This window comes from Anolis carolinensis, chromosome 2 (assembly GCF_035594765.1).
Source record: "Anolis carolinensis isolate JA03-04 chromosome 2, rAnoCar3.1.pri, whole genome shotgun sequence".
Classification (NCBI taxonomy): domain Eukaryota; kingdom Metazoa; phylum Chordata; class Lepidosauria; order Squamata; family Dactyloidae; genus Anolis; species Anolis carolinensis.
Window position 1 is genome coordinate 209,508,289 of NC_085842.1, and position 16,647 is coordinate 209,524,935.

The 16,647-nt window shown below is 43.2% G+C and overlaps 1 protein-coding gene across 4 annotated transcripts; it reads right to left on the reverse strand.

Moving 5' to 3' along the window:
- Window positions 1–497: 497 nt before the first annotated feature.
- On the reverse strand, window positions 498–15,805 carry LOC100555781 (uncharacterized). Of its 4 annotated transcripts, none has more exons than XM_016991109.2 (4): window positions 15,639–15,805; window positions 15,370–15,480; window positions 6,814–7,350; window positions 498–1,447 (listed from the first exon to the last, which is right to left on the reverse strand). In XM_016991109.2, exons 1-4 carry the CDS (start codon window positions 15,661–15,663, stop codon window positions 957–959), a joined length of 1,164 nt encoding a protein of 387 aa, XP_016846598.1. In that variant the 5' UTR covers window positions 15,664–15,805; the 3' UTR covers window positions 498–956. The 4 variants fall into 4 exon arrangements, with proteins under 4 accessions (XP_016846598.1, XP_016846597.1, XP_008101824.1 ...); XM_016991108.2 differs by having other exon boundaries at window positions 6,814–7,353; XM_008103617.3 differs by lacking the exons at window positions 15,370–15,480; window positions 15,639–15,805 and adding an exon at window positions 14,904–15,137.
- Between the last annotated feature and the right edge of the window lie 842 nt (window positions 15,806–16,647).

The following is a 16,647-nucleotide window of genomic DNA, read 5'->3' on the forward strand; positions in this document are numbered from 1 at the left end:
AGATGGGGATTACATGGTAGGAATTATGCTGTGGATTTCAAGTCCTAGCATTTTTCATCACTGACTGCTGTCCGGAGTTGGGAGTTGCCAATCACCATAAAGTCAGCTACATGATTCCCACCCTAAGATAAATCCAAGTATTACCAAACTGAGAAGAGCAATTGGATCAATGAAACTAGCAAGGTTCCATTGATTCAGTAGATTTTTGGAGGGATTATCCAAAATCCCATTGTGTGTCTTTTAATCAGCTCTGGTGAACAATTTTGTGTGTCATTTATCAAATGCTATCCTGTAGCAGTCAAGAAATACAAACACGTTAAAATAGCCAGTGGTTAAATATAGATAAAATATTAGGTGAATGAGTAAAAAGTCAGAATGACCTGCCATACATTTTACATTATTTACACAGGCATATTTCTGGAGCTAGTTCTCATTTCACCTCTCCACTGCATTCATTTTTCCTTCTGTCTTATATATACACCCTTCCAATCATCATATAAAGGCAAACAAATTTTAATGTAAACAAGATTTTTGCATTTACAAGAATAAACATTAAAATCACAATTCAAGGATAGCCGTATGGCTTCTAGCTGTAGTGGATTTTGTCAAAGTCATTAAAAAAAACACCCCTCAAAGCATTCCCAGGAAAAACTCTGTTTTGCACTGTTGAAAGGTAAAAAGAGAGGTGTAATACAAGAAAGTAGGAATTCTTGGTAACATCTTCAAACCACAGAATGTTTTACAATGTGTGTACATGTATCATTTTGAGAAATAACATTTTTAAAAGATTAACTTTCATCAGCAGGATCCTATGCTTTAACAGCAGCATGATGTCTGGGAATATAAGAAAGTACATTCCCTGCATGTGTTGAATTCTAGTTAAAGGTATAGAAACCCTGAAAGGTAAGCGGGGAAGGGGTGGGAAATGACCACCCTAGTTTGGGTGCAATTTCTCATTATCCCATAATTCCATCAAATGAATTTTCACTAGAGAAACTGGGGCTACTTCCAGAAAATGAGTCTCGCCTAGCAGATCCACGGGACAAAGAATTTCTCTCTTGTTTGGATGCCCCTTCACCATCTTGAAAGACGTCTTTCCCTCCTCGCTGTGAATTTGGCTCTGAGACAAAGCATTCAAGAAGATCATTGTACCTGTTTATTGCATCTGCAACTTTGCTAATAGCTTCTGCCTGGACTAGAATGGCTTCTCGCATTTGACTGGCAGCTGATCTGATCTCTTTCCTAGTTCTAGAACCCTCTTTTTGAACTTTCTCTCTCTCTTGCATTTCAAAACCCATGTAGTTTTGAAAGGACTGCTGGAATTTATCCATGTTTTTACTAAACCGCAAGAAAGTTTTGGAAAACTGTGTCACTGAACGACCCTTCCTGGCTCTTATCTTGGCAAGATGAATTGTTGCATTGGATGCAGGACGCTGGCGTTTTCTTGCTGTAGGAAGAAAGAAAAACATATCCCATATATGCAGTGCTTCAAGGTGAATTTGCAGAGTTCTGCTTTAATTTTTATGGTTGGTTGTCTAGGAAGCTAAAGCCCTGGTTATTACTTGGATGGGAGACTGCCAACCAACACCAAGATGGAACTGGCAAAACCAGTTTGAGTATTCTTTGCCTAAGAAAACTATGAAATTAATTGGTGACCATAAGTGTATGAAACCTTGAAGGTACACACTTCTGTGTATACAGACACACAGATGCACACACACCTGGGAATATGATATCAAAGTTTGATCTTCAGATAGAATTTTCGTTATGATATCCCTTTCAGTCTATGTAATACTTGTTTCTCTCACAAAATGTCACTATAGTTCCATTTACACAATATAATGTAGGAAGATGGGGGAAATAAAATGTGGCGGCATATTTAAAACTTGCTTTATTTTTATACAAGCTCTCAAGGATATCCATTTGTTTGGGTGCAGTACTACGTGGTACGATGGCCATAGCAGGTCTCTTGGGCCTGTAGCTGTTGGCCTAGTTCAGGTGTTTCAGCATCTATGACCTCACCATGCACCAGAGACAAAGAGGGATTGAGAGGATGACAAAAGACAACCCCCCAATACTCAGCTGTAGCTTAAAAAAACCTAGAAAAAGCCTACAATTCATTTCAACTAAGGATAGGGTAACATGGGTCCCTCTAGAAGCTGCTGGGTTGCTGCTCCCATTAACTTTTGTTTAGAGTGATGGTATTTTTTAATCACCTTTGAGCTCCCCCCCCCAAATCTGATAGGAGTGGATGATAATTGTTTGTTTTGTTTTCTCTCTGATCAAGTCCCATGTAAACGAAAATGGTGCTTGCTGCAATTCTTTAACACTGAGTAATTTAGCAGAGCCTGTGTATTATAATTCATAAATAACAATACTGTAATATACTGCACATTTTATATACACAGAGAGGCCAGATTAATTTGGGGGTGTGGTGTGTCATTTTCTCTACAACTGAGAGAAAGTGACTAGCTCCAGGGTTACCAGTGGGTTTCTGTGGCTGAGCAGGGATTACAACCCTGGTTCCCCAGAATCCTAGTCCGTATCAAACCATTACACAATGGCTCTCTATGATAGGTTTGATGAGTTACACTTCAGTGACTCTCAAGGGAGCCACAAGTTATTCTATCTCTTAGTTAAATGACACAATAAAGATTAGAGAATAGTGGGCAGTCTTATTGCATTCAGGGCCAATGGTACTACCAAAATGGCAACCCTGATCCAAACTTAACACAGGGTTTTGTAGGGGGTTTTTTTGTGTCAGAAGCGAATTGCAAAGTTGCTTTTGGTGTGAGAGAATTGGCTGTCTGCAAGGATTTTGCCCAGGGCACGCCCAGATGTTTGATGTTTTACCATCCTTGTGGGAGGCTTCTCCGTTTAGCCAAAAGGCTAAACGGAGGGCTGCACAAACAAAGCAAGGACCAAGTACTGAGAGCACAATAATCCCAAATAAACAGCTCGACGGGAGGTCACAGGGGCTTACATATCTTTACACTAATGCACAGAGCATGGGAAATAAGCAAGACAAACTCCCAACTCTTAGCACAGCACCACACATACGATGTCATAGGCATCACTGAAACCTGGTGGGATGACTCCCATCACAGGAATTTAGCCATTGAGGGCTATAACCTCTTTCACAGAAATAGAACAAAGGGGAGAGGAGGGGGAGTAGCTTTATATGTCAAAAACAGTTACGTTGCAGAAGAAATGCAAGACTGTAATCCGGGAAACCAGCTTGAAAGCATCTGGATAAGAATCAAGGGAACCGGGACTCAAAAAGATCTTGTAGTGGGTGTCTACTACAGACCTCTGAGTCAGGATGAAGGACTTGATGAAGCCTTCTGTCAACAGCTGACCAAGTAGGCACAAAGAAGAGATATAGTAGTCATGGGCGATTTCAACTATCCCGATTATCTGCTGGAAAACAAACTCGGCCAAGAGTACAAAGTCCAACAAATTCCTCACTTGCCTTGCAGACAATTTTATGGTCCAGAAGGTAGAAGAAGCAACAAGGGGATTGGCTACTCTTGATCTAATCTTAACAAATGTGGAAGACCTGATCAATAGTCAAAGTGGTCGGATCTTTAGGGGCAAGTGACCATGTGCTCCTGCAGTTTGCCATACAAAGGAAGGCTGAAACTAAGACAAGTCAAACATGCATTCTGGACTTTAAGAGAGCTGACTTCCAAAAAATGAAGGAATTACTGAGCGGCATTCCATGGACGCCAATATTAAAAGACAAGGGAGTTAAGGATGGATGGGAGTTTTTAAAAAGTAAAATACTCAAGGCGCAAATGCAAACAGTGCCAACAAAGAAAAAAATAAGACAAGTGCAAAGAAGCCAGAATGAATGTCCAAAGAACTTCTAACTGAGCTAAGACTCAAAAGTGACATGCACAAGAAGTGGAAATGGGGCAAAATCACCAAAGAAGAGTTCAAACGTACAGCCAATTCCTGTAGGGAAAAGGCAGAACTACTTAATGCCTTCTTTGCCTCGGTCTTCTCACAAAAAGAAAGCCATCTTCAACCTCAGCAACATGGAATGAACGAAGGATTGGGGGAAATCCAAGTTGTCTAGGAACACCTGGCCCCTCTATACGAATTCAAGCCCCCAAGGCCAGCTCAGCTACATCCAAGAGTATTGAAGGAATTAGCGGAAGTTATTTCAGAACCACTGGCAATTATCTTCTAGAGTTCTTGGAGAACGGGAGAAGTCCCAGCAGATTGGAGGAGGTCGAATGTGATCCTTATCTTCAAGAAGGGAAAAAAGAACGACCCAAACAATTACCGTCCGGTCAGCCTCACGTCGATACCAGGCAAGATTCTGGAAAAGATCATTAAGGAAGTGGTCTGCGAACATTTAGAAACAAATGCGGTCATTGCTAACAGTCAACACGGATTTACCAAAAACAAATCATGCCAGACTAATCTGATCTCTTTTTTCGATAGAGTTACGAGTTGGGTCGATACAGGGAACGCCGTGGATGTAGCGTACCTGGATTTCAGTAAGGCCTTCAACAAAGTCCCCCACAACCTTCTGGCAAACAAACTAGTAAAATGTGGGCTAGACAAAACTACGGTTAGGTGGATCTGTAATTGCCTAAGCGAACGAACCTAAAGGGTGCTCACCAATGTGTCATCTTCATCTTGGAAAGAAGTCGCGAGTGGAGTGCCGCAGCGTTCTGTCCTGGGCCCGGTTTTGTTCAACATCTTTATTAACAACTTAGACAAAGGGTTAGAAGGCACGATCATCAAGTTTGCAGATGAAACCAAATTGGGAGGGATAGCTAACTCTCCAGAAGACAGGAGCAGAATTCAAAACGATCTTAACAGATTAGAGAGATGGGCCGAAACTAACAAAATGAAGTTCAACAGGGACAAATGCAAGATACTTCACTTCGGCAGAAAAATGGAATGCAAAGATACAGAATGGAGGACACCTGGCTTGACAGCAGTGTGTGCGAAAAAGACCTTGGAATCCTCATGGACAACAAGTTAAACATGAGCCTACAATGTGATGCGGCTGCTAAAAAAGGCAATGGGATTCTGGCCTGCATAAATAGGGGTATAGCATCTAGATCCAGGGAAGTCATGATACCTCTCTCTTCTGCCTTGGTCAGACCACACCTGGAGTACTGTGTCCAATTCTGGGCACCGCAGTTGAAGGGAGATGTTGACAAGCTGGAAAGCGTCCAGAGGAGGGCAACTAAAATGATCAAAGGTCTGGAGAACAAACCCTATGAGGAGCAGCTTAAAGAACTGGGAATGTTTAGCCTGCAGAAGAGAAGGCTGAGAGGAGACATGATAGCCATGTACAAATATGTGAGGGGAAGTCATATGGAGGAGGGAGCAAGTTGCCCTGCTGCCCTGCAGACTAGGACACGGAACAATGGCTTCAAACTACAGGAAAGGAGATTCCACCTGAACATCAGGAAGAACTTCCTCACTGTGAGAGCTGTTCGACAGTGGAACTCTCTGCCCCGGACTGTGGTGGAGGCTCCTTCTTTGGAGGCTTTTAAGCAGAGGCTGGATGGCCATCTGTCGGGGGTGCTTTGAACACGATTTCCTGCTACTTGGCAGGGGGTTGGACTGGATGGCCCATGAGGTCTCTTCCAATTCTATTATTCTATTATTCTTATGTCCTCACATGGAGCTGGAGCTGATAGAAGGAGCTCATCCACGCTCTCCTCGGGTTGGATTCAAACTGGTAACTTTCAGGTCAGCAGCCCAACCTTCAAGTTAGCAGTCCTGCCAGCACAAGGCTTTAACCCATTGCACCACCGGGGGCTCCTTTTGGAGGGTTGAAAGTGTGTGACTATGGTCATCTATGGTCATCCAGTGGGTTTCTATAGCTGAGCAGATGAAAACCCTGGTTTCCAGAGTCATAGTTGTAGCACTCAAACCTCTATGCTATGCTGGTGTTCACTGCCATAAATGCCAAGAATCAAAACAAAAACCTACAAGTGGTTTTATACTAGCTGTGCCCGGCCACGCGTTGCTGTGGCAAAGTATGGTGGTATGGGAAATAAAGTATTGAGGAATTGGTGGTAGTTAAAGTGAAGGGTAAAGGTTTTCTCCTGACATTAAGTCCAGCTGTGTCCGACTGCACACTGAAGTGGATTATATGGCAGTGTGGAGTCAAGATAATCCAGTTCAAAGCAGATAATATAAGATTATAAATGGGTTATATAGCTGTGTGCAAGGGCCTTGAGTCTACACTGCCATATAATCCAGTTCAAATCTGATAATTTGTATTTTATAGGCAGTGTTGAAGAGGCCTAAGTGAGGCCTAACTCTGCCTGTCCCCTGGGCTGAGTGGGTTACTAGGAGACCAAGTGGACGGAGCTTAGCCTTTTAACTGGCAGCAATTGGATAAAAACAATTATTCCTCTCCCTCTAATTAGGACTTTGTTTTTCTTTTCTTTTTGTTGTATGAACATAGAGGCATGGATGAGGGGTTGTGCTGCCAAGTTTAGTGTTTCTGGGATGTGTAGTTTTGTTGTTTTGTCCTAGGCCGAAATGTCATTACCCCCCCCCCTCTCTCTCTCTCTCTCTCTCTCTCTATATATATATATATATATATATATACATACACACACACACACACATACACATACATACATATATATGTACACACACACACACACAAAAGTGTGAAAGGAGTCTGCAATCTATTTCAAAAGGAAAATCACAACTCCAGAAAAGTGCAGTCTAGGTGAGTAAACAACTATGTTCAGAACGCTATGGGCACCACCAGGGCCACCCTTTACTCACCCTTGAGCAAAGTTTAAAGAAAGGACCCACACTTACGTAATGCTGTGGTGGCGGGGGACCCTGAGCCGGAAGTGCCAAGAGAATCCTCTGAAAGTCTTTGTGAGGCTCTAGAGCTACTGTAGGGTAGCTCAGGCTCCTGGGTCTTGTCAGACAATGATTGCTCTGCAGGCTGTGGCAAACTTTTCAGTTCCTCAGTATGCCTTTTACTCTTCCTAGCGCCAGAGACTGGGGAGGCCGCTGGCTCTGGTTCCGCATCATTGTCATCTTGGCAAATGTCTTCCAGGAAATGGTAGTAGTGCCAGAAGGAGTCGTCCTGACTGATCTGGCCACTGTCCTTCTTAATGTCCCTGTACTGCCGCTTTAAATCTTTTGCTTTGGTCCGCAGCTGAGCCGCACTGCGATTGTAGCCAAATTCAGCCATTCGGTCAGCAAGCTCTTCGTAGATAGCTTGATTCCGGTGGCAGGCTTTCAGCTGCTTCTGCACATCCAGCTCCCCAAAGAGGCTGAGGAAGACCACAGTCTCCTGGTGGTTCCATCTCTCCCCTCGTTGCCGCGGCATGGCAAAACCAGAGGCTGCTGAGAAAATCAAAACAAAAATAAAACAAAAGCTAGTTTCTCGGTTTTTCATTTTAGAGTTCTTTCTGGAATCTTATCAGGACAGTATTTATTTTAGATTACAACTCTCAGAATGAACAGCCACCTTCCATGTGGGTGACTACTTCCCCTTGTCATTATAATACGACTAGCTTTGCCTGGCCACACGTTGCTGTGGCTTATGGGAATCATTTGTTGGCCAGGTAGAACAGCAGTGAATAGCCTTGCAGACTCAAAGCCTGGCCATTTTCTCCTTATGGGAATCCTTGTTTGGTGAGCTGGAATGCAATGGAATAGGGTTGCTGCTAGGAAGCCTGGGTACTTGCATTCTAGGGGAATTGTTTTTTGGGCTGCTAGAACTACAATGAATAGCCTTGCTGCTTCAAAGCCTGGCTGCTTGCTACTTAGGGGGATCTTTGGTTGGTCAGCTTCAATAGTACAGAGTAGTATTGCTGCTTCAAAGCCTGGCTACCTTCTACCAAGTTTAATCCTTTGTTGGTCTGGTTGAATTGCACTGAAATGCTTCAATGCTTGGCTGTGTTATACCTAGGGGAATCCTTGTTTGGCAAGCTGGAGTAGCACCCTCAAACAAAGAGCCACTTTGAAGCTTGGCTACTTCCTTTGTAGGGGAATAATTGTTTGGCCAGCTTGAATTGCACTGAATAGTCTTGCAGCTTAAAAGCCTGGCCGCTTTCTACATAGGGCACCCATGGTAGGCCAGGTTGAATGGGACGGAGTAGCCTCGTGGCTTCAAAGCCTGGGGGTTTTCTACCTAGGGGAAATCTTGGTTGGTCAGGTTGAATAGCAATTAATAGTCTCGGTGTGGCAGCTATGAATGCTGCAATTAGCCACCTTGATTAGCATTTACTGGCCTTGCAGCTTCAAAGCCTGGCTGCTTCCTGCCTGGGGGGGGAGTCTTTGTTGGGATGTGTTAGCTGGTCCTGGTTGTTTCCTGTATGGAATTTCCGTTTTCAGAGTATTGCTCTTTATTTACTGTCCTGATTTTAGAGATTATATTGTTCTGTATTATTATACCACAGTTATTATTATATATTATATTTATAATCTTATATTATCTGCTTAGAACTGGATTATATGAGGCCTCTTCTACACAGCTATATAAAATCCACACTGAACTGGATTATATGACAGTATGGGCTCAAGATAATGCAATTCAAAGCAGATTCTGTGGATTATGTGCCTTGGCATTCTGGGTTATATAGCTGTGTGGAAGGGCCTTGGGTCTACATTGCCATATAATCCAGTTCAAATCAGATTATCTGTATTTTATAGGCAGTGTGGATGAGGCCTAAGTGCACTCTGCCTGTGCCCTGGGTGCCATTTTGGCTGAGGGGGTTGCTAGGACACAAGGGGGCAGAGCCTAAAGGCAGCATGGGGGGGGGGGCTAAAGGCAGCAGGGCCTACCTTTCTGACTGGCAGTTAGGGGGAGAAAGGCTTCTCCTCATACTCTGTAATTTGGACTATTTTTCTAGGTTTTTTATTGAAAGACATAGAATGACTGTCTTTTGTGGCCAAATTTGGTGTGATTTGGTTCAGTGATTTTGTTGTTTACTCCATGGGAAAAACACACATTACATTTTTATATATAGATTTTAATGAGATACAGTGGGCTCTTGGTATACCATAATCCACAGATGCAAGAGTCATATTATATACAATGGAATAATAAAATGGTGCCCTCTATAAAAATAGCTATATTTTTGTGTTTTTTTGGCAGAGGGCTACCTGTGGATATGAAATTCAAAAAAGTAACATTTATAAGCATGAAATAAAATTAGGCTGAGCATGTACATCTTTTACCCTCACAAATAACTAATAGCAACTTCTGTAGATCTAAGATTAGAGGCAATCATTGATTAAAGGCAAGATTTTCCATGATGTGTAGGCCCAGCTTTCAGACTGACAGTGAAAATTAACACTTTTTATTTCAAGAACAGGTTAATCCAGGGCCCTTCCACACAGCCCTATATCCCAGAATATCAAGGCAGAAAATCCCACAATATCTGCTTTGTACTGGGTTATCGGGGCCCCTGGTGGCACAGTGTGTTAAAGTGCTGAGCTGCTGAACTTGCGGACCAAAAGGTCCCAGGTTCAAATCCCGGGAGCGGAATGAGCGCCCACTGTTAGCCCCAGCTCCTGCCAACCTAGCAGTTCAAAAACATGCCAATGTGAGTAGATCAATAGGTACTGCTCCGGTGGGAAGGTAATGGCACTCCATGCAGTCATGCCAGCCACATGACCTTGGAGGTATCTACAGACAACGCCGGCTCTTAGAAATGGAGATGAGCACCAACCCCCAGTGTCGGTCACGACTGGGCTTAATGTCAGGGGAAAACCTTTACCTTTTACCTACTGGGTTATCGGAGTCCACACTGCCATATATTCAAATTCAAAGCAGAAAATGTGGGACTTTATTCAGCTGTGTGGGGTGGGCCACAGTACCTCATAATAGTACACTGAAGTTTGTTACTTGCTCTACAACTGTTGGACTACAAATCCCATCTTTCTTAGCCATAATGTCTTGGAAAACAACCACTGCCACCTAACACTTCTGGAGGGCACCAGGGTGGAAAAGGCATAGGACTGCCAGCCTGCCATTCCAAAAAACATTTCAAAAATATGTTTCTACCCAAAGAGTTTATTTAAGTTCAACAATAAGCACATATTCTACTTCCATAGAACCTGTCTTCACTTCTCTGCAATTTTTCTGCTTTTCCCCCTGTACTGGATTTTACATCATAAAAGACTCACAAAGACACCTATCCTCTTACAGTAGAGCTAGGAATAATGGCCCTTTGAATGCCATTGAATTGCAAGTCCTCGCAGCTCTAATGACCATTGCCAATAGAGGAGTGCTGGGAGTTGCAGTTCAACATCCACAATTCCTCTGGCAGTTTAAGACTGCTTGGCAAACTGATGTTACTGCCTATACATGGTAACTATGGCCACAACTGTAAGTATGACAGCAGCCTTCACATCTGTCCCCCTACCATACTAACATTATGTTCTGCTCTGCATTACTCCATCTTTTCCTCTTTCAGCTCAAGAAGTCTAGAGCAGTGGTTCTCAACTTGTGGGTCCTCAGGTGTATGGCCTACAACTCCCAGAAAACCCAGCCAGTTTACCAGCTGTTAGGATTTCTAGGAGTTGGAAGGCCAAAACATCTGGGGACCCACAGGTTGAGAACCACTAGTCTATAGCTACAGAAGAACCATATAAGGCAGAGTCTAGTGCACGGCCCCCCAAACTAAGGCCCAGGGGCCACATGCGGCCCATCAAAGCCATTTATCCGGCCCCCATGGTGTGCCTTCCAAAGCTCTGCTTGTTTATAATGGTATTTTAATTATTATTTAATTAATAATTAATTATTTAGGGGTGCTTTGGCAGTGCTTTTGTTTCACAAAGGCAAAAGGGGGTTGGACGAAAAGGCCCAAGGGGTCTTTTCCAATCATTATTATTATTATTATTATTATTATTATTATTATTGACACAAAGACACAGTATAACACAGCAAACAATATATATATATATATACACACACACACACACACACACGCTGGATTTCGTATCACAAAATCACAAGTTGAACACTTTCCCAGTGTTTAGGACTGTGCGATGTGTATGATGATGATGATGATGATTATTAATATTGAGGCTGAGTGACCATCTGTCAGGGGTGCTTTGCTTGTGCTTTTGGTGGACAAAGGTAGAAGGGGGTTGGACTCAATGGTCCAAGGGGTCTCTTCTAACCATCATTATCATCATCATCATCATCATCATCATCATCGAGGCTGTATTTGTTCCCATTTGGGTTTTTTTTACTTCACAATAAGAGATGTGCAGTCTGCATTGGAATTTGTTTATAGGGTTTTTTTTTTTTCAACTATAGTCCGGCCCTCCAATGGTCTGAGAGACCATGAACTGGCCCCCTGTTTAAAAAGTTTGGGGACCCCTGGTCTAGTGCATGCATCCTCAAAACTGTGGCCCTCCAGTTGTTTGGGCCTCCAATTCCGAGACGGCCTAGTCAGCTTGTTCAATGATCAGGAATTCTGGGAATTGGAGGCTGACAGCTGGAGGGCCGCAGTTTAAGGATGCTTGGTCTAGTGTGACTAAACACCACTAGTGCTGTAACATATATCTGGATTGATTTTGTGCATGTGCATCTGGTTTACGTGTTGATTTATGGGGACCCTATGAATTGGGGGGTTTTGCCAGTTGCTTCATTCCCACTGTTAAATGCTGAATTAATTTTACACACTGTTAAAAACTAGTGATTTATTTTGTAAAAAAAAAGACCACACCTTCACTTAAAATCTGGCAAATGGTTTAAGGTTATACCTCCATATCATTTAGGCCTTTTCTGGAAGACTGGTAACCTTCCCAGCTGAATGAAAACAAGTATCTATGGTGCCTTCAGATTAGAAATGGAGTCAGACACGACTAGACTTAATGTCAGGGGTAAACCTTTACATCCCCTTTACAAGCCAATAGTTACCCCCACAATGGCCAACCAGACATCCCAATGGGAAGAATTCAGATAGGGCTATAAGGGCAATGGCACCCTCGCTCTCACACAAATGCATACTGAGGCCCTTTCTACAATGCCATATGATCAACATTTTCATAACAGATAATCTACATTATCTGCTTTGAACGGGATTATATGAGTCTACACTGCTATATAATCCACTTCAAATCAAACAATCTGGATTTTATATGGCCGTGTAGAAGGGGCCTGAGGCTCAATAAAAATGAAATATAGTGTGTCCCACTCTCAAAAATGTATCCATGCTCTAACTGCTAATAGTAGTGATAGCTATGTTGGTTATAAGAAGGCCAGCCAGTACACTTGTCTTCAAAAATAAATGTTATACAGTAATAGCAATTCAATCAGTTACAAATTACCCTCCTTGTGCAATAAGGTACACTGCCTGCCTTGTCAAAGTACAACGTGACCGATCTGCTTTAAAAGTTTCTCTTGTTATTCTGCCAGACCTTTGTACTGCTGTATTTTTATTTAAGGCTGTATCCACTTGTGGAGTAGGAGGCAACAACAGCAAATAATAATATAGAAGACTCTCAGGCCCTTTCTACACTGCCATATAGAATCCAGATTACCTGCTTTGAACTGGATTATATGGCAGTGTAGACTCGGATAATAATCCAGTTCAAAGCAGGTAATGTGGATTATCTGCCTTGATAATCTGGATCAGTGTAGAAGGGGCCTCAGTTAACTAGAACTCAAGCAGCCAGACCCCCATCCGACTGCCATGTAACTAATATGACAGACTGCATTCACAAAGCAGTTCTTATAAAGACAACCTATCTGACTGTTAGACATTTGTCTTTACACGTCTTAATTTGCTTTCACTTATTGTATTTCAATATGAATATCAAGTCAATACAGAGTTGATAGCATGGTATAGTATGGGGTATAGTATGAGTCAGGCCTAGTAACTCGCAAGCAACCAAAAATAATATTTGGCATTTACCAATCCCAATGCGGCTCTCGAGCTGTTTGGGCCTCCAACTCCCAGAAGCCCTAGCCAGCTGGAATTCTGGGAGCCGAAGTCCAAGGCCTCTTCTACAGTTTTATAAAATTCAGATTATCTGCTTTGAACTGGATTATATGGCAGTATAAACTCTGATAATACAGTTGAAAACAGATGATCTGGATTATTTGCTTTGGAAAAATCTTGATTATATGGCAGTTTAGAAGGGGCCTGAGGGCCCTTCCACACAGCCATATAACCCAGAATATCAAGTCAAATAATCCACAATGTCAGCTTTGAACTGGATTATTATTTGAGTCCACATTGCCATATAAATGAGTTCAATGTGGATTTGAGGGCCCTTCCACACAGCCATATAACCCAGAATATCAAGGCAGATAATCCACAATATCTGCTTTGAACTGGATTATTATTTGAGTCCACATTGCCATATAATCCAGTTCAATGTGGATTTGAGGGCCTTTCCAGACAGCCACATAAGCCAGAATATCAAGGCAGATAATCCACAATATCTGCTTTGAACTGGATTATTATTTGAGTCCACATTGCCATATAATCCAGTTCAATGTGGATTTGAGGGCCCATGCACACAGCCACATAACCCAGAATATCAAGGCAGATAATCCACAATATCTGCTTTGAACTGGATTATTATTTGAGTCCACATTGCCATATAATCCAGTTCAATGTGGATTTGAGGGCCCTTTCACACAGCCACATAACCCAGAATATCAAGGCAGATAATCCATAAAATCTGATTTGAAATGGATTATTATTTGAGTCCACATTGCCATATAATCCAGTTCAATGTGGATTTGAGGGCCCTTTCACACAGCCACATAACCCAGAATATCAAGGCAGATAATCCACAAGATCTGATTTGAAATGGATTATTATTTGAGTCCACATTGCCATATAATCCAGTTCAATGTGGATTTGAGGGCCCTTTCACACAGCCACATAACCCAGAATATCAAGGCAGATAATCCACAATATCTGCTTTGAACTGGATTATTATTTGAGTCCACATTGCCATATAATCCAGTTCAATGTGGATTTGAGGGCCCTTTCACACAGCCACATAACCCAGAATATCAAGGCAGATAATCCACAAGATCTGATTTGAAATGGATTATTATTTGAGTCCACATTGCCATATAATCCAGTTCAATGTGGATTTGAGGGCCCTTTCATACAGCCACATAACCCAGAATATCAAGGCAGATAATCCACAATATCTGCTTTGAACTGGATTATTATTTGAGTCCACATTGCCATATAATCCAGTTCAATGTGGATTTGAGGGCCCTTTCACACAGCCACATAACCCAGAATATCAAGGCAGATAATCCACAAGATCTGATTTGAAATGGATTATTATCGGAGTCCACACTGCCATATCATCCAGTTCAATGTAGATATGAGGGCCCTGGATTATTTGAGACCACACTGCCATATAATTCTGTTCAATGTGGATTTTATACAGCTGTGTGGAAGGGGCCTGAGTCTACACTGCCATACAATCCAGTTCAAAGCAGATAATTTGGATTTTATAGGGCAGTGTAGAAAGGGCCTAAGGCGCCGGGAAAAAGAAATGTTGTTGGCCTGTATCATCATCACCATTCCAAATTATAAACTGTTAAGACTGCCTAGATTTTAAAAATGCTATATAGACAGACAGATATTTGGGGGGGGGGGGGGGGCAATGCATGCACTGACATAAACTCTAAAGTATAAATTGTTCAGGGTCGTTTGATGGCTTTCAAGCCCTAATAAATGTATGCCACCCCTTTTGAGAGGCTGCTTGACTTGCCCAACGTTTTGGCCCGGCATGCCGCAATGGACACGACTGCTCTGCAGCCCCTCCCAAGCGATCACGGGCTGGAAACCCCTCCTTCCTAAACATAACACACTCCGCAAAGCCAAGCCCAGCTTCCCCATAGTATCCCATTAAGGAAAGGCACATTTCCCACCGGAATGGCCGCCCTTGGAGCTCACATTTTGCCAGAGAAGACAGCGGAGGAGGGAGGCGCGGAGGAGGGGGCGGCAAAGGCAAGAGGCCGAGATCTCCCGGGAAAACAGCAACGCCTCTTCCCTGCCAAAAGCCTCACGTGGAGACGCCAGATCGGGAGTCTTTAGCGAGGCCTGGAGTCCTTCAAAGTCTCTCTCTGTCTCTCTCTCTCTCTTTTTTTTTTTTTTTTAAAGGGGAAGGAACATCCGGGCAACTGGTTTGGCTTTCCTGGATTGCACTGAACCACCAACAAAAAAAATGTGGAAGCAACATCACATTGGCTGATGAGCATGATGGGAGTTGGCGTTCCACACAATCTGTATCCCTCCCTGCCTCAAGAGTGCAGGCGCCTCACTGAACTACAAATCCCAGCATTCCAAACCAGCTAAAGTGGCATCGAGTTGTATTCATTCCACAGTGTAGATGTAGAGATATATATATGGACCGACTTACCCCTGGCGCCTGCCTCGGCAGCAGGACCAAATTTTGAAGCTGACATCCAAGCTCTGGCTCTCAGGGGCAAAGCAACTGCAAGGAATGTGCATGTGCCCAGGGCTTTCCTTCCTGTGCAAAAAGAAGGCTGCAAGGCTTAGTGGCCCAGCGTCCCTTCCCCCTCCTCTGCTCCCTGGGCTTCCCAGACTTGCAAATGGGTTCCCATTCAAACAGAAGGGAGGGTCCCATCAAGCTGGATGGCCTTCTCATTCAGGAAGGGAATGGCTCACCTTGGCTTTTGAACAGCCCACCCATCACTCTTGAGTGGGTTCTCTTTGCAAAGCTCCTGCCTGGGAGGAAGAAGGAATGGATTTGCCAGCCTCTGGCTAAATAATGGGCAAGGTTGAAGGGCACCTCCCGCTCAATTTCAGGTAAAGGGCATCAGGAAACCTGTGAAATGATTACAAACGCCAGCCACACGTTGCTTTCAGATAAGAAAAATAATGAGTTGCTGCGAGTTTTCCGGGCTGTATGGCCATGTTCCAGAAGCATTCTTTCCTGACGTTTCGCCTGCATCTATGGCAAGCATCCTCAGAGGTTGTGAGAACGTGGAGAATTTCAACAGAAAGGGGGAAACCATGAAAATGAACAAAATCTGGCTACCAGTATTAAAAACATTCTAAAATCAGGACAGTAAATAAGGAACAACAGGGTTGTTGTGTTTTCCGGGCTGTATGGCCATGTTCCAGAAGCATTCTTTCCTGATGTTTCGCCTGCATCTATGGCAAGCATCCTCAGAGGTTGTGAGAACGTGGAGAATTTCAACAGAAAGGAGGAAACCATGAAAACGAACAAAATCTGGCTACCAGTGTTAAAAACATTCTAAAATCAGGACAGTAAATAAGGAACAACAGGGTTGTTGTGTTTTCCGGGCTGTATGGCCATGTTCCAGAAGTATTCTCTCCTGACATTTCGCCCACATCTAGGGCAGGCATCATCAGAGGTTGTGAGGTAACTCAAAACCTCTGAGGATGCCTGCCCTAGATGTGGGTGAAATGTCAGGAGAGTATACTTCTGGAACATGGCCACACAGCCCGGAAAACATACAACAACCCTGTGATCCCGGCCATGAAAGCCTTCGTCTACATAAGGAACAACACTCTGAAAACAGGGGAATTCCAGGCATGAATCAATCAGGGGCAGCTACACCTCTGAACAAAAAGTCCCCCAGGCAGGAAGAAGCCAGGACAGGAATCTGGCAAGGCCGTTAATGTTAATCAAGGTTATTAATTAAAACAT